At 56.4% G+C, this 23,670-nt stretch overlaps 2 protein-coding genes across 6 annotated transcripts in view; one reads left to right on the top strand and one right to left on the bottom strand.

The window, feature by feature from the left end:
* EFCC1 (EF-hand and coiled-coil domain containing 1) overlaps window positions 1-23,670 on the bottom strand; it is a 35,638-nt gene that overhangs the window by 7,820 nt on the left and 4,148 nt on the right. For 3 of the 5 annotated variants that reach the window (XM_082413979.1, XM_082413980.1, XM_082413981.1), the window contains exons 2-3: window positions 22,157-22,440; window positions 1,321-1,478 (exon numbers count right to left, since the gene is read on the bottom strand). In XM_082413979.1, coding sequence (XP_082270105.1) covers window positions 1,321-1,478; window positions 22,157-22,440 — 442 coding nt within the window. Of the gene's footprint in view, window positions 1-1,320; window positions 1,479-5,550; window positions 5,659-6,537; window positions 7,637-22,156; window positions 22,441-23,670 lie in introns of those variants that run through there. The other 2 variants (XM_082413983.1, XM_082413982.1) reach the window with 2 other exon arrangements.
* The window catches only part of CFAP92 (cilia and flagella associated protein 92 (putative)), a gene marked incomplete at its 3' end in the record, with an annotated part of 103,926 nt that continues 87,845 nt past the window's right edge, over window positions 7,590-23,670 (top strand). Inside the window, exons 1-2 of the mRNA XM_082413934.1 lie at window positions 7,590-20,357; window positions 21,810-21,881. The remainder of the gene's footprint in view (window positions 20,358-21,809; window positions 21,882-23,670) is intronic.

Genomic DNA, 23,670 nt, shown 5'->3' with positions numbered 1-23,670 from the left:
TCTCTTGTTGCAGAGCACAGGCTCTAGGCACACGGGCTTCAGTAGTTGCAGCACGCGGGCTCAGTAGTTGTGGCGCACGGGATTAGTTGCTCCGCGGCATGTCGGATCTTCCCGGACCAGGGCTCGAACCCGTGTCCCCTGCATTGGCAGGCAGATTCTTTTTTTTTTTTAATTTTTAAAAAAAATTTATTTATTTATTTTTGGTTGTGTTGGGTCTTCGTTTCTGTGCGAGGGCTTTCTCTAGTTGCGGCAAGCGGGGGCCACTCTTCATCGCGGTGCGCGGGCCTCTCACTATCGCGGCCTCTCTTGTTGCGGGGCACAGGCTCCAGACGCGCAGGCTCAGCAATTGTGGCTCACGGGCCCAGTTGCTCCGCAGCATGTGGGATCCTCCCAGACCAGGGCTCGAACCCGTGTCCCCTGCATTGGCAGGCAGATTCTTAACCACTGCTCCACCAGGGAAGTCCCTGGGCACCGTATTTCATGAGGCTCCTGGGTGATCCTGGCCAGCTGGCAGGTTTGGGAACCACTGGCTCAGGTGTCCTGATTTTGGACACCCAGCTGGGTGGGCGCAGGGCCGTTCTGTTTTGTCTCAATAAAAAGTGTCCCAGACCCAAGAGAACAGGGTTGAGGTGGCTGGTCCATGACTTTTTGATTATGTGTGTTTCCAATATTGACGATTTGTTCTTCGTTGTGGGAATTTCCTGATGATGTGTGTGTGTGTGTGTGTGTGTGTGTGTGGTGTCATCATCGTCACAGTCGTCCCGGTGCCCGAGGCAGGGGCAGTAGGGGCTGTGAAGTCGGGTGGGAGGGATGGCATCCAGCAGCCCGTCCACTCCTGCCTGTAGCTGGGCTGGAAGAGCCCTGAGAGCCCTGGGGCACTGGCTCAGACAGCTTGTCTCTCCTTTCCTCCTGATGCTCCACAGCCACCAGCCCCAGGTTCTTAAGATGACGGGCCTCTCTGCGCTCTTCTTGAGGGGCGACCGTCCAGCCCTACTTACACACCTCTTATGATGGGGAGCTTACTCCACCCCAGCTCCCTGGCCCAACCCACCCCTACACGGGATTGACAAGAGACACATTCTCCCGTGCTGAGCCAGAACCTGCCTCCCTGGATCCCACCCTCCCCCACTGGGTGTCTGCTCTCAGGCCCGGGTGTAGTGGGGGCTGGGGGCCGGGGACGCCCAGCCTCAGCAGGTAGGGGATGGGGTTCTGTCTGGAGGCCAGGTTGCAGCATCAGCTCAGACAGGACCCTGGGAGCAGGGCTGGGGCACAGCCTGGTCAGTCGTGAGCTGGCAGCAAGCCTGGGTGGGCGGGACAAACCTTCGTCCAGGGGTCGGCTCCCCGAGCTGCTGTCGGACCCCCAGGCTCCCTCTGGAGGGAGGTCTGGGCCTCTGGTCCCACCATCCTCAGGTTCACTACTCTTGGCTTCTGGCTCCGGGCTGGCTCGTGGTGAGGTTGGGAGGTGGGTGTCCTCCGACCTGTGGGTGTGGGAAGACACAGGTGTTGAGAGGGAGGGGGCTCAGCCAGTTTCCTGCGGGAGAGCGTGGGGTATGGGCCCGCCCTTCTCCACTCCTTGCTCTGCACAGCTAAGCTGTCTGTGACATGCCTGCAGAAGCCCCTGTGTGGTCTCTGTGGCTGACCCCATTGGCTCCCCACCCAGTGGCCAGTATGGCCGAGTCAGCCTTCCATGGTGGATATTCACCCAGCCTCCCTTGCAGCTAAGACGTAGGCTTGTAACTGAATTTTAACCCATGAGACTAAAGGCAAAATCTTCTGAGGAGCACCTGCATCCAGGAGGGCCGGGCAGGGGTCCTTGATTCCAACCCCAGCGCTGCCAGTAGGAACTGGCAGTGGGACTTGGGCTCCATTTTGCAGGTGGGTCACTGGAGCCGATGCCTGAGGTCCTCCCAGCTGTGACTGGGTTCTTGCGGTCGGGCCTCTGCGAGAGGGCAGGGACCCGGAAGCCACTGGCTTGGCCAGGAGCTCCTCTGGCCACGTGCCGGTCAGGGGGACCACGGCAGCTGTTGCGGAGTAAGTGGGACACAGGGAGAAGGCACTACAGAGAGCCTGAGCAGGTGTGGGCACCCAGGGTTGGTCAGGTGAACTCACCACCCAGAGGACCATCTGCTGAGCCAAACAAGTGGGGGCCTGCAAGGTTGTACATGAGGCCCAGGGTGACCCATCCGCCGCTTGGGGCCATTCAGCACCCCCTCCCCAGGGGTGACAGCGCCCCGATTGTCCCCGCCCCCAGCCACAGGCTGCTCACCTGCTCAGAGGAGAGCGTAGCACACAAATCAGCATAATCCCACCCCCAGCCACCATGATAGGCTAAGGGCTGCACAGGTAGCCAATGAGATGCAAGGAGCTGTAGGCTCGGGGAATTTCCCCAAAACAGAGGCAGCCTCTCCCCAACCGAGCAGGGGTGCCGTGGGGAGATGTGACCGCCACCTGTGACTCTTAGGGGGCCACCTGGAGACGCTGGGGGCTACGGATAGAGCCTAACAATGACGACAATAGGAACGGATCCTTGGTAACATTATTAGAGTTGCTGGATCAGGCTCTGCCTGAAGCTAGAGCTAAGCCTAACCTTTTGTGTTTTATGAGCCAGTAACTCTGACTGATAAAGTCCTGCATTCAGGCTCCCCCAGTGCAAGCCGAGAATGGGAAGGTGCTTGGCAGTAATCGGTGTGAGACCCCCCTGGATGGGGATTCTTGGTTCAAAGAGAAACCGTGTGATTAGAGCTTAGGTCATATCATTTGAGGTCTACCTGGGCAGGTGACAGTCCCTCTCAATTCCAGAGGCTCAGACCACAGCCAAAAGAAGAGAAGACACAGGGGTATAGGGTCACTGTCTCCAAGACTCAGGGGAGGAGGCAAGTAGCCTTTATGTGGCCCCAGAGGGCAGTACTTGACCAGGATGAAGGGGAGGGGGAGCAAAGATGAGAGAGAGTCAAAAGAAGGCAGTTTTAGCTCCCTTTGAGGAAAAACTTTCTCACAAGGACTGCTGACCAAGAATGGAATGGGCTGCGTTGGGAGGTGGTGAGCTTCCTGGCAGAGGAGGTATGTAAGCAGATAAGGGACTTTAATGGGTGGAATTTTGAATAGAGTCAGACTAGGCAATGTCTAAGTCTTCCCACTGTGAGGAATTAATTTTTTCCCTAAATTATTTAAGGGCTTCAACAAGCAAAATGAGATGGGGGGACAGCCCTTATTCAAAGTTTCCTAGCAGAGGCTGGGCCTCCCCTCCCTGCATCCCCTCAGCCACTGGAGTCTCAGAAGCCGGGTCCAAGAGCGACTTCCTGCGTCAACACAACAGTAAATCTTTCAGCATGCTCGCTAGGCGCCAGGCACTGTTCTAAGGCTTTGAACATTTCCTCACAACAACCCCACGCGGTAGGTACCATCGTTCCCCCCATTTTGCCAGAGTAACTGGCTCAAGCCGCACAGCTCGGAAATGCAGGAGCTGGGTTTACACTCCGGCCCCTGGCTCTAGGCCCGCATCTCAGGGGCCCCGCCAGGTGCAGGGGAAGCTTGCAAGGCAAGCTTGGAGTGGCCCAGCCCAGCTGTTGTCCTCGTTAGGTGACCACAGGTCACATGCAACGAAGTGGGGAAGAGGAAGCCGGCGAGGACAGAGTTCGGAGAGTGGGACGGATGAGGGCACACTTTGGAATTTTCCAAGTGCAACGGGGCTGCAGAGAAACAGAGTGGGGTGTTACTCTCGTCCAGCAACTGGTCTCTGACGGCCTGTATCGCCGCCCCTCTCTCCGCTGGGTCCGTCTGCAGGATCGTTCACGTGCCACACGGATGAGCTGTGATATCTCCACCTTGAAACGAACGAAACCACCCTCCCGCCATACGGCCCCTCCACCCGCTTCTCTGCCTGCTCTGCTCACATCTTGTCACCCGGCAGCGCCACACTGCCGGGCCTGCAGAGGCAGGGCCGACCCCACATCGCTCCCTCACTGGGCGCCTCCTTCCCTTGGCTTCCGGGAGACGCTCAACCTCCCCTGCACCCTTTCTTGTCTACTCTGCTCGTTCCTCCTCTTCATCCTGACCCCTAACCCCAGCGGCCCTCGGGCCCCACCCGAGGACCTCTTCTCTTCTTCGCGTGCACTCCCTCTGTGAGGTCTCAGCCAGTGCTGTGGCTTCAAGCACCAGTGGCTTCCAAGTCTGCCTCTAGCTCTGGCTTCTCAGATCTGGTTTCCCAGTGAGCTCCCCAGCGCGGCCGCTGCCTTGGCGTCTCCGCCTGGAGGTCCCACAGCATCTCCAGCGCCTCCTTGCCTTCCTCCCTCTGCCCCTCCTGCTGCCCCCCATCCCCGTGTGAAGCGCCATCACCCACTTGGCCACCCAAACAGTGTCCGTTGGGCTTGGCCACCTGGAGGTCATACGCAGGGCCTGGTCCAGGGGGGCCGCGGCAATGGTGCTGGGCAGAGGGCTGCAGTATAGACGCTATTCTGTGGCACCTACAATGCCTGGGTCCGTGCAGGCGGGGGTGGGCGGGGAGAGGGGTGCAGTCCCTGCCCTCAGTGGTCCTCTGGGTGGAGACACGGGACCATCAGGCAGGGAGAGCAGAGACAGCCCTCATTCTTCAGGGCCGTGCCCACCGGACGCAGGGCTGGACCTCCCCCAGACAAGGAGGGCGCTGGGGGTGCAGAGCGGGGCGGGCGGCCTGAAGGAGGCAGGACCTGAGGTTGAGCAGAACGAAAGAGGCCTGGGCGGAAGAAGAGAGGTGGCAGGTGTTTGGGGACAGACGGGGGCAGCAGGGCCAGGGTAGAGGGCTCGCAGAGCAGACCAGAGAGCGGGTGAGCTGGCCCTGACCTGGCACCCTGCTCTGGGCTGGGCCTTGGTGTGCTATTCTGGGCAACTCTCCTCCCTGGGCTCTGAGGTTGCTGCTTCTCAGAGGACGAAAAGATTATGTCACAGAGGTGTTGGGGGCAGGACGGTGATCTGGACCCGGGTCCATGCCCTGCCCAGCCCGACCTCCCCACGGCCCACTCCCTGCTTCGCAGGCCCTGGAAGGCCCCACCGAGCTTCATACTACAGGTGGTGGAAGCGTGTGTTAGGCTGACCCAGATGGAATTGCTGACTTTTCCTGCTTTTGACCTGCAAAAGGCCACTTGAGAGTGGTTCAGGCTAAGAGGACACGTCTGTGTAATATTTCTTGATTGACTGACTGCAAACCCTCACTGCAGTAGTTTGGGAAAGGCTTTGTTGGAATAGTCCGGCCTTAGAAATCTGACAGCTTTTGGCCCTGGGACTGGACCACAGGGCCCAGTGGTTTAATGAGGGTTTCCCGTAAGAACGAGATCCCTGGGGTTGGCTCTGGGGAGGAGATGGAGTGACCTGGGGGCAGGTGGAGGTCACCTGTGGCCCCCCCTGGGTGGGCGGAGTGCTGTGGCCCCCCTGACTTGCAGCTCCAGCTTCTTTGAATGCTCCAGCCCCAAAGTCACGGAGAGGACCCCGTAACCTGATAAGCATGTGTCTCTCTCCACCCACCCCGAGGCCATCAGCACTTGCTGTCATGGCCAGTTTCTAGAAAACAGCTCTGACCCTGCTCCAAAGCCTCCTGTGTCTTCCCATGGCCGACCAGAGAAGTCCAGACCCCCCCATATTCCAGCCGCTCCCCAAGGGAGTTTCCGCAAGGGGTGAAGCTGAGATCTGGAGGAGGAAGGGATATATTTTGTTCCAGAGGGTCCCACAGGTGGCGAGAAGTCCCCCTGCCCGCCTCCACTTCTGCCCACTCTACTCTGGCTGCCAAAGGGAGCAGAGGTCAGCTCCGACCCCGTCCATCTTCCCTGCAAAATGCTTCAGTGGCTCCCTGTGGCCAAGAGAAAGAACGCCAGTGTCCTTAGCACAACCTCGAGGGTCCTCCACGGTCCGACCCGGCGCAGCCCTCCAGCTCATGGTTGCTGATGCCCCCTGGGCATGGCAGAGCCAGACCCACTGACCCTCCGGCGCGTTGCCCTCTGGGTCCTTGCATGTGATGACCACGGCCAGCACCTTACTGTGTGCCAGACGCTGCTCTGAGTGTTTTTTTCCCCTTATATATACAGATTTAATTTTTAAAAATTGAAGCATAGTTAATGTACGTTATGTTAGTTTCAAGTGTACCGCAAAGTGACTCAGTTATACGTGTGTGTACGTGTATACATACACAGACATATTCTTTTTCAGATTCTTTCCCCGCATAGGTTATTACAAGATACTGAGTAGAGTCCCCTGTGCTCTACAGTAGGTCCCTGTTGTTTACCTATTTATTTTATAGATAGTATGTACGCTCTGAGTGTTTTAATGAAAAAACTCATCTATTCCTCCCAGCAGCCCTAAGAAAAACTTATTCTCATTCCTGCCATTTCACAGATGAGAAAACTGACATCCAGAGCTGGGGGAACTTGCCGAGACCGCGCAGACCCCTCGAGCTGCAGTGTGCACCCATCCCGAGCTGGCTCTGCCTGGAAAACCCCGCTGGTCCTTCAGCCACCCACCTGCCGGGTCCCCGACACAGATGTCGCTTCCTTTCAGAACTTGCCTCCCTACCTGGATGCCCTGAGCTCCCGTGGTCTCCAGCGGCTGTTGTGCTGTGTTTCCCCCATCAGACGGCGTTTCCTGGAGGGCAGCCGGCACAGGACAGAGTGGCCCGTCAAGGTTTGTTGAACGATGAACGCGGGAACGGATGAATGACACCAGTGGCGGCAGTTCAGGTGACTAGCGGGAGGGCAGGTCAGGCGAGGACAAGCCCAGCGCCCGGGGTAGGGGGGGATTCCAGCTCCTCCCGTCCCTCTGCTCTTGGATTGTTCCAGAAAGACAGTCAGGAGAGCACTGGCTTTGGAGCCACAGACCGGGGGCGAGTCCTAGCCCCATCACTGCCGAGTCGCATGGATGGGGGCTGACAGAGGGGTGGACCCTCCAGGTGAGACGGTGAGGAGGACCTTCCCGAATTGCAGGCATTTTGGGTCACTGGCCCTATTGTTGACTAATACAGATTTCCTTTCATAGGAAACATTATCACCAAGAGTAAAGAGCCAGCGTCTCTTGCCATAAATAGAAGGTAACCAGAAAAACAAAGACAACAAAACAGCCAGTTCTAGCTAGATCCTGTTTTCAGGCTGTTCTTTCTTTGTTAAAAAGAGAGGTTGGCTAAGGGGAGTTAGAGATTCACCAGGTCAGTCCAGGACCTGAGACAACCAGGACTGCAAAGGCCGGCAGAGGCCCTCGCTGGCCTGCGACCCCGCGTCCACCCCCTGCCCACCTCGGGCCACTCTCCTCTGGGGGCACGGCGGGGCTGGGGGAACTTCTGGGGCCTGCAGAGACGCCTGTCACCCCACAGGCATAGCGGAGCACCTCCCTCTCAGCTCCAGGCCCTCCTGGGGAGAGGCGGGCCCGCGGCTGCCCACTGTCCCCTCGTGCCCTCATGCCCGGACAGACCGCGTCCTCGTGCCAGCAGGGCGTTCCCTCCAGCTGCGCGCCTCTGCGCGCCGCCCTGAGTCCCGAGAGAGGCTCCCTCTGACGCCTTCTTCCTGCTGGAGCCCGGCGGCCAACACGATCTGACAAGGGCCAGATGTTCCCCTCTACTCCCTCCAGTCCTGGCCGCTCACGCCCAGCTCCGGGCCTCCGATGGACAGAGCCTCCCTTGGTTCTGCGATGCAAAGAGGGGGGTTCTCAGGAGCTGCCTAATCTGGGTTCCACCCCGCAGGACCGTGGCTTTGCGGTGTGACGCTCCACAACTGCCCCTGCCCCCCGGCCCCCATCTCAATCCTCTGTTCATTCACCAGTAAACACTGATGGGCCCTGGGGTCCCATGAAGATGAAATGAAATAACGGTACTTTTAAACACGGGGAGCTCCTGCCTCCGTTTAGTATTCAAGGGGATTTTAGGGGGCACTCGGATGAACAGGTGTGTGTGTGGGTGTGTGTGTTTTAAACAGTTAAGTATTTAGTATAATGTGTACTAAAGACAATTAATGAACCATTCTAGTTTTATGTTTATGACAGTGATAAAACTTCCTTTTAAATTAAGTAAAAAGAGTGAGATGATTTAAGGAAAAATAGTAACTAAAGGATAACAATACAGGTGCTCTGCAGGTATGGTAAAAGATGACGCAGCTCCTAGGAGAGTGTCTGAAATTTGGCAAATGCTTGGACAGCAGCACATCATAAGCTGTGGGCACTGTCGGAGCCAAGCTCTTGCCCTGTCCCTCAGCCACTCGTTCTGTCCCCCGCACAGCAGAGGACCCCACCGCTAACATACTGACACTGACACCCTCTTTTTATAACGGGTATTTTGGAACATTCCTGTGCTATCCCTAAATGAGCTAATAGACCCTGTCTTTACATATACTTTGAAAAAATTAATGTGATGCCTTGTGATTTAAAGGAGAGAGAAAGGAATTTTGTAACATACATTTCAATAAGTAAATGCTCAGATATAAAGAAAATTTCAGATGCTTAAAACTATTTATAATGGCTAAGTTTGAATTTGAGAGAGGTAAGGTAATGTTCAGTGGAATGTTGTTGACACTCTTTCCCTATAGTTGACATTTTGAAATAAGGACTAGGAAAAGATATTCAGATAGATGGATGGAGGGACAGATGGACAGACAGATAGACAGATATGCAGACTCCCTGGGACACAGAGTAATGAATGCCAGTGGACACAGGAACTCCTTACCAGCTGGTTAAGCTTCACAAGTGTTGCTATCTTCTGTGATGTGGATACAATGATGAGGCACCCTTGGAAAATTCCAAACAAATCAAAGTATAACCTTCCCTCAACTCACACAGCATTGCATTCTTGCAAAATTCTTTGTATATTAAACCTGTGCAAAAAAACTGTGTTTGTATGGAAAGCAGACTTAGGACCTAGGCTCAGAGAATTGCAGTGAAAGCAAGTTTTTCGCAGAACGAACACACAGCAGGGCATTTGGAAGTCATGTGGGGTGCAAGGCAATCCTGGTGGGTTGTACAGGGCCTACGTGGAGGCCTGTATCCCTGGAATCCACCCCCAAGTGCTGGGAGCACCGTCCTCCTAGCCACTGAAACAAACAGTCCCTCCCCACAAATTTCCAGAATGTCTCTGGGGGAGATATTGCTCCCATGGAGACACCTTGTCCTCACCACATTCACAGGCTGCAGGAATTAGGGTGTGGGATCTCGGGGGTCACTACTAGAAATTCTGCCCACCCCCACAGTAGCCATGGTGCTGCCACAGCAAGACAGACACTTCATTGGAAAGAAAGGAGAAGTGAGTTGTTCAAGGCTGTACCCAAGCCAGGGGTTCATGGTTGCAACAACAGAAACCATCATTGAAGCAGGAAAGGAATTGGTGGGCAGGACACCCAGGAGCTAACAGAGTCGATCGGCAGCTTGGAGGGCCAGGCTTGGGCAGAAAGCAAGGGAGGGCAGACCCAGCGGGTGCAGGAGCAGAATTTCTAGGAATGACCCCTCAAGATCCCACACCCTAATTCCTGCAGCCTGTGAATGTGGTGAGGTATCACTCCTGGGATAGTGTTATGTTATATGGGACAGCTGACCTTAAGCTGTGTCACCTCGTCACATGTGTCCCTTTAAAAGCAGAGAACTTTCTTGGCTGGTGCAGAAGAGGAAGTTAGGGAGATGTGAAGTGTGAGAAGGGCTTGGGTCGTTGCTGGCTGGAGGATGAACAGGGACACAGGAGATGGCATGTAGAGAGCTACCGTTGCTGACAGTCAGCAAGGGATGGGGATCTCAGTCCTACAACCACAAGGATCTGAATTCTACCAACCCCCAGGTGAGCTTGGAAACAGATTCTTCCCCTCAGCCCAAGGTCAACAGCACCTTAATTTCAGCCTTGTGGGAGCCTAGGCAGAGAACCCGGGCGAGCCTGCCTGGACTTCTGGCCTGCGGGATGTGAGATCATAAGTGGATGTTGTTTTGAATGCCTGCATTTGTGGTAATTTGTTATGGTTGCATAGGAACCAAATACAGCAACCCAAACAATCACACCCCATCTGTCTTGTTGGCACAGTCTCAATTATTCCATCAGGCGCTGAGTGGCCAAGTGCTTCCAGACAGGAGATCTGATTGGTTTAAGCTGATCATGATTATTCCTTCCTTTTGCCAAGGATTGGTTTAGGAACAAGCATGTGATGTGATCCTGGCCAATGAGAGGTGAAGGGAGGTCTTCCAGGAGGGTCTCTGGGAACAGAGAAGTTGAAGAAGGAAGTTATTTTTCTGTCTCTGGATGTGGCAGTGATGCCTGGGGCATGGCGACTATCTTGTGACCATGAGGGGCCTTTGCTGATAGGCCAAGATGACAGGCTAAGAGTCGAAAGATGGAGAATTGGGTCCTTGCAAACATCACTGAGCTGCTGTCCCCTGGACTTCTCATGCAGGATTATCAATGTCCCTGTGGTTTAAGCCATTGTGAGTTGAGTTTTCTGTTACCTGCAGCCTAAGGCACTGTCACTGATAAACACTTCACAGCACTGCTTGGGGGTTAAATGAGGTTGTGTACGTGAAGTCGTTAGCGCAGTGCATCATGACCACAGGTGCACAGAAACGCTGGCCTCTGTTCCCTCCTGCCTCAACCCCTGGTTGAGTCAGGGTTCAACCAGAGAAGTGGGGCCAGTAGGGGATGCCCATCTACATCCACGTCTGTAGCTACAGTGCTGTCTCAAGAGCTTTGTAACCAGGAAGTGGCCTCTGTGCTTGTGGGGCCAGCTCAGCGAGTCTGAAATCCAGAGGCAGGGGAGCGCACAGGCGGGCTAGACCCTTGGGCACAGCAGAAACTGTGTCCACAGGCGGAACCTCTTGGTTTCAGGGAAGCCCTCAGCCTTGCTGAGGTCTATCGAGTGATTAAATGGGGCTCACCCAGATTAACCAGGATCATCTCCCTTACTCAGAGTCAACTGGTTAAAGACTTTAATTCATATGCAAAATGCCTCAAGGTTAGTGCTTTAATGACTTGGGCTGGAACGAAGTAACTCAGCAAGGTGACCCAGCCGGAGACCATCACACCCCTGGATTCAGCTTTTTCTGAAATGGATAGAAAACGTCACTCTCATTTGCTTCCCTCTCTGCATTCAACCCTCTGACACCCAGTGGCCCCCGAGCTTTGGGAAGCTGCAGGGCAGACAGGACATGCAGGGCCTGGCCAGGGCTGGCCAGGAGCGAGGTCGCCAGGCAGCCAGAGGTCCTGGAGGCTCGCACACCGCTGCCTTTGCTGTGTGGCGTTTCCTGAGTGAAGGCTCGCAGGAAACAGAGACGGGTGTGTGAAAACAAAAGAACAACAGTAGGAAGAAGAGCTTGAGGGGGGGCCTTGGAGGAAGAGCCGAAAATAAATCCTGAAGAGGGGAGTGTGCAGACAGGCCTCGGGGCCTGGGAAGCCTTTTTGACTGTTCCTCGTTTCTGGTCCCTACCTGAATGCGGGGCACTGCCTCTACTGGGGGGTGGGGGCAAGGGGGTGTCTGAGCAGACCCCCCACAGTCCGAGCTGCTAATTTGGCTCCGCAGTTCATCCCACAGATGAATTGTGTGCTGGAGACACTGTGCTTAGCAGAACAGCCCGACCTCCTGGAGCCTCCCTTCCCCTGGGCTACACGGACCCCGGTGAAGTCACAACAAAAATAAATGGAGGATGGAAAGGCCAGGGGCTGTGAGAGATGACAGGGGAGCAGGCTGGCCGGGCCAGGGCCTCTGAAGATGTCGTGGGATGTAGCCAAGACAGCTGGGTGGATGCGAATTAGTCAGGAGCTGGCTGGGAGCAGTCCGGGAACCCTGTGCCCGAAGTGGACCAGGGAGGGGTTTGGGGTTCAAGGAGCAGAGAGGTCAGCATGGCTGGAGGGGTGCACAGCAGGCAGAGTGGAGGAAGCTGGGGCCGGAGTGGGGGCCCCATCTCTCATGGCCACGGTCATGGCAAGGAGGCCCTCAGCCCAGGTATCTCAGGATGTGACTGTATTACTGTATTTGGAGACAGGGCCTTTAAAGAGGTGATTAAGTAAAAATGAGGTCCTAGGGTGGCCCTCATCCAATGTGACTGATCGCCTTGTAAGGAGAGGAGGTTAGGACAGAGACGTGCATGGAGGAATGACTGTGTGAGGACGCAGGGAAGAGACGGCCGTCTCCAGGGCAAGGAGAGAGGCCTCAGGGGAAACCAGTGCTGCCCACACCTTGATCTTGGACTTCCGGCCTCCAGAACTGCGAGACGGTGCACATCTGTGGTTGATGCCGCCCAGACCATGGTATTTGTCACGCAGCCCGAGCTGACTAATACACTGCCACTAACACACTGTAGCAAAGCAGCCACCTCCACCGCGCCCTCCCCTTATTCATCCCGTGTACTGTCACCTGTTGGTCAGCGGTCTCCCCCCAGGACGTCAGCCCCATGAGGGCAGGGACTTTGCCTCATTCATGGCTGTTTCCCTTGGACCCAGGGCAGCACGGCAGTCTGGGCATGTGACAAAATGTGGTTGGATAAAGAACAGTCAGTGGTTAATTCTGACAGAAAATCGTGAAGAGACCCCACGGAGAATCTCTGTCCCCTCCCCGCTTCAGGGTCTCTGATGTCAGTGGCTCCAGCCTTCTCTAAGTCACCTCTGTCCTCTCAGGAGGATTCAGGGCAGGTGATGGGAGCCTCAGGCGTTGCCCATGGTCCGTGCACCTGCCCAGTCAGGAGGAAACACCTGCCTTTCTGGGCCAGGCCCTCTGCTTGGCAGTGGCCGCAAGGGCAGAAAGGAGGGGCATTGGGCACCGTTGCTGCCCACAGGAGCTCCCAGTCTAGAGGGACTGCTGTTCTTTGCAGAAGCCACCTCCCCTTCAATCCATCCGTGAGACCCAGGTCCGGTGAACCAGAGTGGCAGTGATTGGTCCAGAGTAGTCACATGACCCCCCACCAACCTAGCCAGTCAGCATATTCCAACATCCCTGGTACCACTGATTGGTTCAGGGATGGGCGTGACCCATGTCAGGATAATCAAGAGTTAATCTAAGGATTTTCTTGGAACTACTGGGAAAGAAATGCTCATTCTATTGGGTTACCCCAATAGAAGGATTGGTGCTAATCCTGGGCTCAGAGGCCCAAACATCCACTTTTTCATCTTCCCTTTGCTTGGTGCCACACTGCAGCCTTCACTCGTCTTGGATTCTCACTTCTAAGGGTAAGGTCACGAGGTGGAGTTTGTTGTTCTTGTCTCATGGCATCCTCCTTCTGTCTCCTGATAACAGCACCCACTTTGCTTTCAGGAACTGTCCCGCCCCCTACCCATCCTAGCATCCGCCTCTCCCAGGCCACAGGGCTGAGTGTGTGTCCTAGCCCTGGCTGGCTGGCGTATCCTAGCGCCCTGGCCACGGTGATGGCCTAGAGGTGGCCTGTCACCCAGGCTGGGCTGGGCAGCGTTCTTCCCTGAGACTTTATCTGCAGGTGCTGGGACGCAGTATGCCGGTCACTGAATTTGGAAAGTTACGGATCTGGGGTCACTGCAGCCTGTCCCCTCCCGTGTGCAGCAGGAGCGCGTGAAACCAAGCAGGGACAAGCAGAGATGCAGAGTGGATGGACAGAGCTGGTGGCACGGGATTCAACGTCTGCTCCCTGCAGGTAAGTGCCGACTGATGACAATGAAATTGGTGGATTACTTACTACGTGCCGGGCACACGTCGAAGTGCTTTTTACACGTTATCTCATTTAAGTCTTACCTATGACGTAGGCACTAAAATTAACCTCATTTTCCAGATGAGCAAACGGAGGCAAAAACAGGTAGAGTCAGAGCCTCTCAAGAAGTGTCAAGGCACCAAAGAAGATGGACAAAGCAGGCAGTGGCCAAAGGCGACTGACTGGTCTGGCACTTGAGGCCACCCCGGGTCCTGTGCGGCTGCCCCTGACCTGGGAAACCGATATCATGGTCCTCTTGTCACCTGTCTGTGTGCCTGAGGCCACCCACCTGGCTTGGAACTGGGAAAGCAGGGCTCGCGAACGTAGGGTCTCAGGGCATCCCCAACTAACCTCGAAGGCGCAGAGCCGAGGCCTGTTCCCGAGCCCCGAGGGAAGCAGCACGAGAGCCCAGGACTCTTGGGCCCTTGAGGATGGAGTCCAGCCTGGGCTATGCCCTGACTGCCTGGGTGACCTTGGCCAGATCACCTCAGAGAGGGACTCTATCCATCGAACAACTCAACAGGTGGTCCCCGGCTTCCCCACCCCCCCCCCCCCCCCCACTCACTGCCTGCACTCATTCCCCGGCTCCACTGCCCTCTGGGGCCCCGTCCTGGCTGTTGGGCTCACACGGACGTGCACTTGTGGTTTCTGGGCAGGCCTTGCTTTTCTGGAGAGAAACGAACAGATGTCCCGTGCTTTCTGCCTTTAATAGCGTTGTGGAGGCCACGTGTCTGAGGGACATCGCCAAGACTCATCACAGAGCCCGCCCCGGGCTTCTGTTCAGGAGCAGACAATGAAACCCAAAGCCCAGTGTGTTCCAAGCAGTGTTAGTTGAGTTCCTGTAACTTCGGCTGAAGGGCATCCCTAACTGATGACCCCACCGCTAGAGATGTCTTCCCAGCTGCCCCTGGCAGGTCATCTTCACGCAGGTGTGGTGTGACCGCCCACGTGCCACGCTGGCCGTAGTGGGTAACCTGTGGCCAGTGGAGCGAGAGGTGTCGGGGATGCAGCGAGAAATTGTAGGTGGGACTTGAGTTTAGGTCCAGGCGGTGTGGCTTCTTAGCAAACTCCGGCTGCAATTTCAGGGTGATGTAGCAGGGGGATAAAAGGTCCGGTAACCCCCCATCGAAGGCTTCCTGTGTCCCGGCCGGACCCTGAGGACGCAGGAGGAACCACAGTCACCTGACACCCCCCTCCTCAGCCTGTATGCAGTGGGGTCCTTTGCTGAACTGGGCTCCTGGGGGTCCCTGACTGTGAACGCGACCAGGTAAGATTCTCGAGGCACGGTGCTCACTCCCACTGACCCCTGAGGTCCTGGCTCACCAGCCAGCCGGCAGCGCATAACGCGCCCACGAGTGCCACATCGCAGTGCTCTGTTAACGCTAGGGTGAAAGCCACTCGTGTTGGCTCTCCCCAGCCCAGCGCGAGGTGAGGACACCAAGGCTGGCTCTGGGTGACCCCTTGCTGGCTCCTCCCCCCAGAGGTAGGTCCCCATTGCCAACCTGGCTGCTGCCTGTGGCTCTAATGCCTGTTTCACCCTGCAAATCCTAAGGTGCTGTCCTTGAGGAAGGCTCTGACCTAGAACGGAGAATGGCAGGTTGAGGCTCTGCCCAGCTCCAGGTAAGGCCTCCAGGTGTGGGGCTGGTGGTCCATCCCTTCTCAGGCGCTGGACCCAGAAATGGTCTCCTCACCAGCCTCCTTGCCTCTCACCTCCCCTCCTGCCCATTTGTCCTTCACAGGCAGCCTGAAGGGTCGCTCTGAAGCTCAAAGTGATCACTTCACTTCTGTTTCAAGCCCTTCTCTGTCTCCCTCGTTCTCTGGGGTGAAGGCCTCGTGCCTCAGCCTGATGCTCAGGGCCCTTCGCCATCCTCGCCTGCCCTTCCAGCTTCCTTTCCTGCCACTTTCCACCTCAAACCCTCCAGCCACAATATGTCTCCCTGTTCCCAAGAGGCACCAAGGCCTTCACACCTCCAAGCCTTTGCACTCACGGCAACCTGAATCTGCGATACCTCAGAAAACTCCTACTCATCCTTCAACACCCAGCTCAGATGATGGCATTCCCCCAAGAGATGCCCTAGCCAGCGTCACTCATGCTGAGGTCAGGGTCCTGTGCTTGCCCACACTCTGCAACTCCGGTAGGACCCTGACACTCAGCTGACACTGTCCACTCCTTGTGGTGGTCTCCACACACAGAGGGTTCTCTGGGGCCAGACTCTGTTCATATCAACAACACCAACCACCACTACCATTACTATTTATGGGGGGTACTGTGATAAGGGATAAATAAAATAATAATCTCCAGCATTCGTCAAGAGTTTTCTCAAGGCTAAGCGTTATTCTAGGTGCTTTGTATGTATTAGCACTTTATCTTCAAATTCCCTATGAGGTGAATATAATAATCATTATTATACTTGTCACCCTCATTTTACAGATGAGGAAAAGGAGGCTCACAGAAGCAAGAATGACTGAGACATGGGCTTCCCTGGTGGCACAGTGGTTAAGAATCCGCCTGCCAATGCAGGGGACACGGGTTCGAGCCCTGGTCTGGGAAGATCCCACATGCCGCGGAGCAACTAAGCCCGTGTGCCACAACTACTGAGCCTGCGCTCTAGAGCCCCCGAGCCACAACTACTGAGCCCACGTGCCACAATTACTGAAGCCCGCGTGCCTACAGCCCGTGCTTGGCAACAAGAAAAGCCACCGCAATGAGAAGCCCGCACACCGCAACAAAGAGTAGCCCCCGCTCGCCGCAACTAGAGAAAGCCCGCACGCAGCAACGAAGACCCAACGTAGCCAGAAACAATAAATAAATAAATAAATTTATTTAAAAAAAAAAAAGACTGAGGCAGGTCAGAGCCCAGAGCTGCCCACTCAGCCTGCATCTCCCTGCCCCCACGTCACTGAACACACACGTCCAGGGCAACGAGGCCCCAGCCCACTTCACAGATGAGGTAACTGAGGCACAGGGGGAGGGGCCAGCTCAAGGTCCCACCGTAAAGATCTGGAAAAGCTGGGATTCAAGCTCAGGTTGGGCTGGGCCTCCCGAGCCTGGGCCTCCACCCACCAAGCCCCGCTCTGCATCTCGACGGCCCCCGGGTGGGCCTGCAGCAGGTGCTGGGCCAGCAGTGTCCCTTTGTGAGCCTGGGGTATTGTTCCCTGGACAAAGGCCTCAATTCCCACTAGCGGCCACCCACACGCTCACTTCTAAGGATAATGGAATCCGCAGCCAGCCGCCCCCCAGCTCCAGATGGCGCCCCCCCCCCCCCGCCCGTCTGCTTCCCTCCTGACCCACTGACTGCGCCCACCCCCCATCAGGCCGGGCTGCTGCACTGGGGCGGAAGAAAGGAGGTGGCCCTCCAAGGCCTCATCTTTGTGTCCTCAGCATGGTGGCCGGCCCAGTGAGCTGCCCTACGCCTCCCTCCCCCACCCCATCCATCCCAGCCTTTTCATCCTTCCCGGAGGAAGACAACAAAGCCACAGAGGCGGCCCCTCCTCCGGCTCCAGCTGAGCTAGGTTTTCTGTCTTCTGGGCGTTGGAGCCCAGCCCCTGCCCAGCAGTGCTGGCCCCAGGCAGCTGCCCAGGCGTCTTAAAGGCCCAGCTTCTCCTCCGTGGCACAGAGCAAGGGGCGGCAGGGCAGAGAAATGGCTGAGACACAGGGCTTCAAGAGAATCTAGTCACCGGGTGGACGATGGTTCCCCTCGAAGCAGGATCAGGCCATTGGACCACTCGGGGCTCGCCTGGTGCTGGACTCCTGCACGCCCACGCCCATTCTTCCAAGACGTTTTTGAGGCTGCATCCATCCATATGCTTGTTGGTCCGTTCACTTGTTCGTTCACCGTCCTACTGGGAGCCCTGGGCTGGGTGCTGGGCCAAACAACGTCACGACATCGTGCTTCCCTAGGAGGGCTCACGGGCTGGGCCCGGAGGCCAGTAATAAGGATCCTTTTGGCCCATCCTCCCAGCAAGTTCTGAAGCACTGAGACAGGCAAGGTTGGTGAGGGTGCAGAGTTCCCCCAACTACCCCAAAGCGTTCAGCAGCCTGGGGGAGCTGACTTCGAGACAAGCCTGTCCTGCGTTTAAGCAGGCTTCCTTCCGGGGCCTCCACTCAGAGATTCTCCAGTTGCCACAGGTGGGCTGTTCCCGAGACAAGAAAGGGGATTTGGGCTGTGAGTTCCCGAGAGGAGCAAAGGCAGGGGTGTGTGTTGTTTAACACGTCTGGAATATGTGCTCCCGTGATTCTCCTGGGAGGATCTCAGTCTCAGAGTTCGACAGGGTTGGCTGTGGGTTTGTATACGTTTGGTGGGTAAGTGACTAAAGTTTGGTCAATCGGAGCATCCAATCATCCTAGCCCCCTGATGGGTTCTGGGATGAACATGTTTCCAAGTTGGTCCACTGAGGCTCAGCCTGGCACTCCAGTGGGATAGCTCAGACAAGAGATGACCTTTCGAGATGTAAGTGCCCCAGAGACTACCAGGGGAGAGAACTTGCCTGCGAGTGAAGCAGAGCTTCCGTATCCTGGTGACATTGTTTGAGTACCTGGATCCAGCCATGCCTGAAGCTGCACATGCTTAAACTTTACTGAGAGCCAGCTTCTTTTTTAAGCAAGTCAGTTTGAGTCAGGCTTTCTGGCACTCATCTAAGAGACCTGGCTGATAGGAAGAAAGAGAAAACAGAGGAGAGAAAGGTGGAGAGGGTTTGGGTGTAGTTTGGGAGAAGTGACAGGGAAACACTCTAGATGGATGGGGGCAGAGGTTAAATGACACTGTGTGAAACATGATGTTAAATATTCCATATGAAACTATTTGCATCATTGCAACGTAATCTGCGTCTTCCCCTCCGGATCATCTGTCAGGGTTACTATGCTCACAAATGTGCTGGGAGGAGGGACTGTCTTGTGGGATTTGGAGGAGCTGAGTCTGCCATCTGGGACGAGGTGGACCCAGGAGACCAGCCGTGGGAAGCAGAAGCTGATGGGGTTGTGGTGGACCGGGTAATCCTCCGCAGACTGGGCTGGCTGGGTGAGCCCAGGGTCTTTGCCCAGCTCCAGAAGGCTGCAGATTACGTTGACACATGGAATACTTGTGTCTGATCCAGGACTCCCATGGTTCTGAAAGCAGCAGTTGCTCTCTTGGGGCCCCTCTGCACAAAGCATGTTTGTGTCCCAACATGCGTGTTCATGGCCTGTTCCATTCGGGCCCAGGAGACCCTCAGAGGGCAGTGGGCATGCCTGTACCAGTTCTGTGTACCCAGGTATCCGCACAGGACTTTGTCCATAGAAGGTGCTTAGAAAATGTGGAACGAATACATGAGTGTCTCCAATGGCTTAAATACTTACTGTCTATTCTCTTAGGTTCCTGGTCAGGATGGCGGATTGAGGTGCCATGGGAAGCTCTCTTTCTATCTACAAACACACAGAAGTGCTGGATAGAATATAATCATTTAAACGAATCCAGAGTCAAGGTCAAAAACAAAAAGGTAAGATGCCCAGCTTGTGTGGGGAGCAGGAGATGGAGCTGAATTGCCCTTGAGGGGTCAGGAATTGTGTTCTGAGGCCCAAGTGGGGAAGGGGCAGGAGACCCTGCGTGCTGAGTGAAGACAAGGAGGCCCTGCATGAAGCCCAGGGTCATCCAGGGCCATCTCATCCACAGACAGAGGCAAGAAAAACCCTGCTGACTGACCTTGGGATGTTATCCTAAGGTGTGGAGCTCAACTTCTCCCCACCTGTGTAGTGAGAAACTTTGAGCTAAGAAACGCATTTAGAAACCAGCCCAGAATCAGGCCCTGGTGGAGGCAGAGGGCGAGCTCCATGACCCTGGAGATCAGGGGGACCCTCCAGGATCCAGGCTTCTGCCAAAGCTAGGCTCATGGGCAGCAACCACAGAGCACACTGGGATCTCATCATCACGACGGGAAGAGCTGGGCGAGCTCGGGGTTACAGCAACCCCAAAGAGACGCGACAGAAGGAGGTTTACCTGAGAAACAGGGAAAGGACTGGGTAGAACCCACAACAAAGGCCTGAGTGGGAGGGAAAAGAAGGTGCAGGTTTGAGAAAGAACTAAATACAAGTCTGAGCAATGAGAAAGACAGTTGCTGAGATTGCCCTTGAGGAGGTGTCAGAGAAGGGGAAGGAGGTTTGATTTGGAGTTGGGAAGCTCAGCTGAGTTCTGGATCCATCAAGCTTGGCTACGTGACTAGTGTTCTCAACTGTTCTATCCCCTCCCCTTTCCTTTCTCCAAAGAGGGAGAGCTTTGGGGGCAAGTCAGCCCACAAACCTGCAAGCTCTGACTACAGAAAACGGGGAGAGGAGGTTTGCTTCTGGGGCTGGGCGAGGTTTAGGGACAGGGAAACAAGTGACAACCATCACCTAATCACCGTGTGAAGGTCACTCTCTGGTCCTTGGTTTCCTCATTCACTGGGCATCTCCTTTGGAGCCTCTGCAATATCTGCTCCCTTTTTCCTTCCTAAGAGAGCCTCAGGTTTGGTTGGGGCATCAATATCACCAGACTCTCTTGCAGGTCGGGGCAGCCACGTGACGCAGTTCTGGCCAAGCTGATGGAGGTACAAGTTCTGGCGGGAGAAGGTGGAGGGGCCTCTCCCTGAATACAAAGGCAAAGCTCACTAGAAGAAAATCCTTCCCACCCCCAATATCACTGGTCCTTCTTATGCCTGGATAGCAGACATGAGGCCTGGAGGTGCAGCAGCCGTCTTGTAACCATGAGTCAGCAACAAAAAAGGTAAAGTGGAAAGATAGAAAGAACACAGGCTGTGGGGGGCAGACAGACCTTCCTTTTCCACTTTCTGGCTGTGTGGCCTTGGGTACATCACTTAACTTCTCGGAGCCTCACTTCCCAAAACGTGTAAGATGGAGATAAAACCTCTTCCTTGAACAGTCCTTGTGAGGATTAAATACTGCATTGATTATGGCTCCACTTTTTCTCCTGTAAAGAGCTATCCCAATGTTTGGAGTTATTTTTACAATCATGCTGTGACAGTTACTTTAGAGCAAAAGAAAGAAGAGACCCTTTATTTCTCCTCTTGGAGAAAGTTCCAAGGCGTTCCAAGGATACAGGCCTCAAGCCAACGGGCCCTGCTCTTTGGCCGATCAGCTATGCAAACAGGAAGTGACTATCCAAACATTTGGAGCTGCAGAAGGCTAGCCCAGAGCCAGCCTCCTCTCTCCACCATGGTGCCTCCTTGTCTCCCCTCTGGGAGCACCTCAAAAGTCAAGGACATGGTCCCGCCGATGAGGAACTAGGTTCAAAGCCACCCCTTCTGGCTGCCCTGCCCACCAGTCTGGGCCAGACCGCCTGCCTTTCGGGCTGAAGTCGGACGGCAGCCCCTTGCCCGGCTCCCACTGTCTTCTGCCCTTCCCCTCTCCTTCCATTTCTTTGTCACAACTGTAGCCAGGGTGATTTTTTTCCAGTGCAAGTCTGTTCCTGTCGCCCCCTTGCTAGAACTTTCCCATGGCTTCATGCTCTCTCGAGGGAAAGGCTGAAGACCTTGTCACAACCATTGCGGTTGGCCTGGCCTCGGCCTGCCTCTCCAGCTTTACCCCTCCAGCTGCTGTTCTAGCTGCTGGACCGGGCCAAGGTCCCTCCTGCCTCTGCGCTTGGCCCACACTGTTCCCGTTTCCTAGCACGCTCTCTCCTCTACCCCTCCCTGGCCCATCTCGCCAGGTCACGTCCCACCCTCAGCACTCCACTCCCGGGTCAGGTCTGCAGTGGGCATGACGAGGGCCCTGCTCTCCCTGACAGCAGGCAGCCAGCTGTTGCCACACATCTGCTCACGTGGGGACCTCACACGCTCAGGGCGAGGATTTCGGAATGTCTTGTTCCGAATGACACCCCTGGTGGCTGGCATAGACCCTGTGCAGAGCTGGTGCTCAGTAAATGTGGAAGGCAGGCTGGCCGGGGGCCTTGTGATTTGAAAGGGAGGGAGCTCTGTTTACCGAGCACCTAAGTGAGCCAGGGGGGCCTCACTGCCTCTTCACAGCCTCCCTGGCAGGCAGGGGCCCCAAGCTCTGTTCCATCCAAGAGGAAACAGGGACTCCGAGGGGGGCTGTGACTTGCCCAAAGTCACACATCTGTCAGAGGCCCTGCCAGGATTTGAACCTTGGTCCCCAGCCCAGCTTCCTACCCTGGTGGAGCTAGCACAAGGGATCACTGCGCATCTGTTTCCTTCCTCAGCTGGAGAATGGGGACATAACGGTACCTACCTCACAGGTCCGGTGGCTGTGAGCACTCAGTTACGTCAGGTAAGTGCTTAGCTCAGAGCCTGGCACACCTTAGGTGCTCGGTAAGTGTTAGCTGTTATCGTTATTGCACTGATCAAAGAACAAATAAGAACAAATATATCCTATTGCCCCCAGCGAACAGGCAAATGGAGGGGCTTTATGGGGGAACAGGCCCACGGATGGATGCGTGGGTGGATACCTGAAAACGTGAACAACACGGGGACGAGTTGAGGGGAGGAAAGCACACCTGAGGTTCGGGAGAACGGGAGCTGATCTGGGGCACCCGGGCCGCCGGCTCACCTGTAGCGCTGCAGCTCGCCCTCCAGCCGCCGCACCCAGCGCTGCAGGCCGGGCACCTGCCGCGCCAGCGCCTCGAGCTCGCGCACGCGCGCCAGGCTGCGCAGCACTGCCTGCCGGGCCTCCTCCGCGCGCCGCCGCACCTCGGCCTGGCCCCGGCGCAGCCGCCCCGCGCGGGCCTCGGCTGCCGCCAGCGCGCCCCGCGCCTGCCGCAGCTCCCGCGCCGCCGCCTCGGGCCCGCCGTGCGCCGCCTCCTGGGCGCCCGCCTGGCTCTTCCAGAGGCCGACCTGCCGGAACAGGGCCGCAGGGCAGGCGGTGAGCGCCTCGCGCCAGACCCCACCCGGCCCAGGGCGCGTGAGCAAAGCAACCCGGCACGTTTCTCGCGCTCGTGCTCGCCGCCCTGGGCCCATCTGAACTCGTTTAACCCTCGCCCTAACTCTACCGAGGCGGGAGCTCATGTCACTCCCTTTTAAGGGATGCGGGCCACTGAGGCACAAAGCCCATATTCTGTTGTTTGCACAGTTCCAGTGAGTCCCAAACGCCTGCGCTCTTCTCTGCCCACTTCCTGCCCTCGGGGCACTCCGCTCCGCCGCGCTCCTCCACCCCTAGACTGGGGAGCGCGCTGTGGGCGTTCGCGGCCCTCCCTGCTGTCTGCTGCTAGGCAGCCGGCTCCTTGAGGGTGCGGTTTGCTTCTGTCGTGTTCACTACTGGGCGTCCGGCGCCGAAAACAGGCCTGGCACACAGTAGGTGCTCAGCAAATTCTTGGAGAACTAATGGTCCTGGACGATCTTATTCCACATAATGGCAGTACTTTCCCGCCCCGGACTTGGCTTCTCCGATGCCCGCTGGCCGTGGCCCCTGATGTCCGCGCCTTGCACCCCTGCACACTCCCTGGTCTCTCTCTACCCCTCAGGGCTGTGACCCCGGGCTGTGTGGGGAGCGGGCAGGGCTACTAGAACGTCAGCTCCCTCCTGGCCTGTGGTCCCTTGGGTCAGAGGCCGTCTGGTCCTTGTCTGACCCCCACCCCCGCATGGCCTTTGACACACGGCTGGGCACAGCGCTCAAGTGCTTGTTGACTGAACTGCAGATGCCTGGGCTGCGCCCATGCCTCTCTCGGTGCCTGGCCCCCGCAGCGCTGAGTGGCTAGACCTGCCTGGTCGACAGTGACACTGTCTAGCATCGGGACACCAGGCCTGGCCCTGAGGGAGGCCCTCCAATGTTTGTTGAGTGACTGCACCGAGCTGCCTATGTACCTCGTTAGCTCCTTAAGGGTGGGGACAGGCCTTCCTCACACCTTGTCTCTTAGGCCTCTTGGAATCCTGGCACCGCGGAGAGCTTCCTCACACCTTGTCTCTTAGGCCTCTTGGAATCCTGGCACCGCGGAGAGCTCCGGAGGCGTATGTGTGTGAGACTGTTTCCTGCGAGGGTCCACGGCTGGGTCAGAGAGGCAGGATGAGCTGCGCTGTGTGTGTGTGTGTGTGTGTGTGTGTGTGGCGGGGGAATGGTTTTCTCGGAGG

The sequence above is a fragment of the Balaenoptera physalus genome, assembly GCF_965194825.1.
Source record: "Balaenoptera physalus genome assembly, chromosome: 11".
NCBI lineage: Eukaryota > Metazoa > Chordata > Mammalia > Artiodactyla > Balaenopteridae > Balaenoptera > Balaenoptera physalus.
Note: the sequence above shows the minus strand (reverse complement) of the source record. Positions and strands in the feature narration are given on the sequence as shown.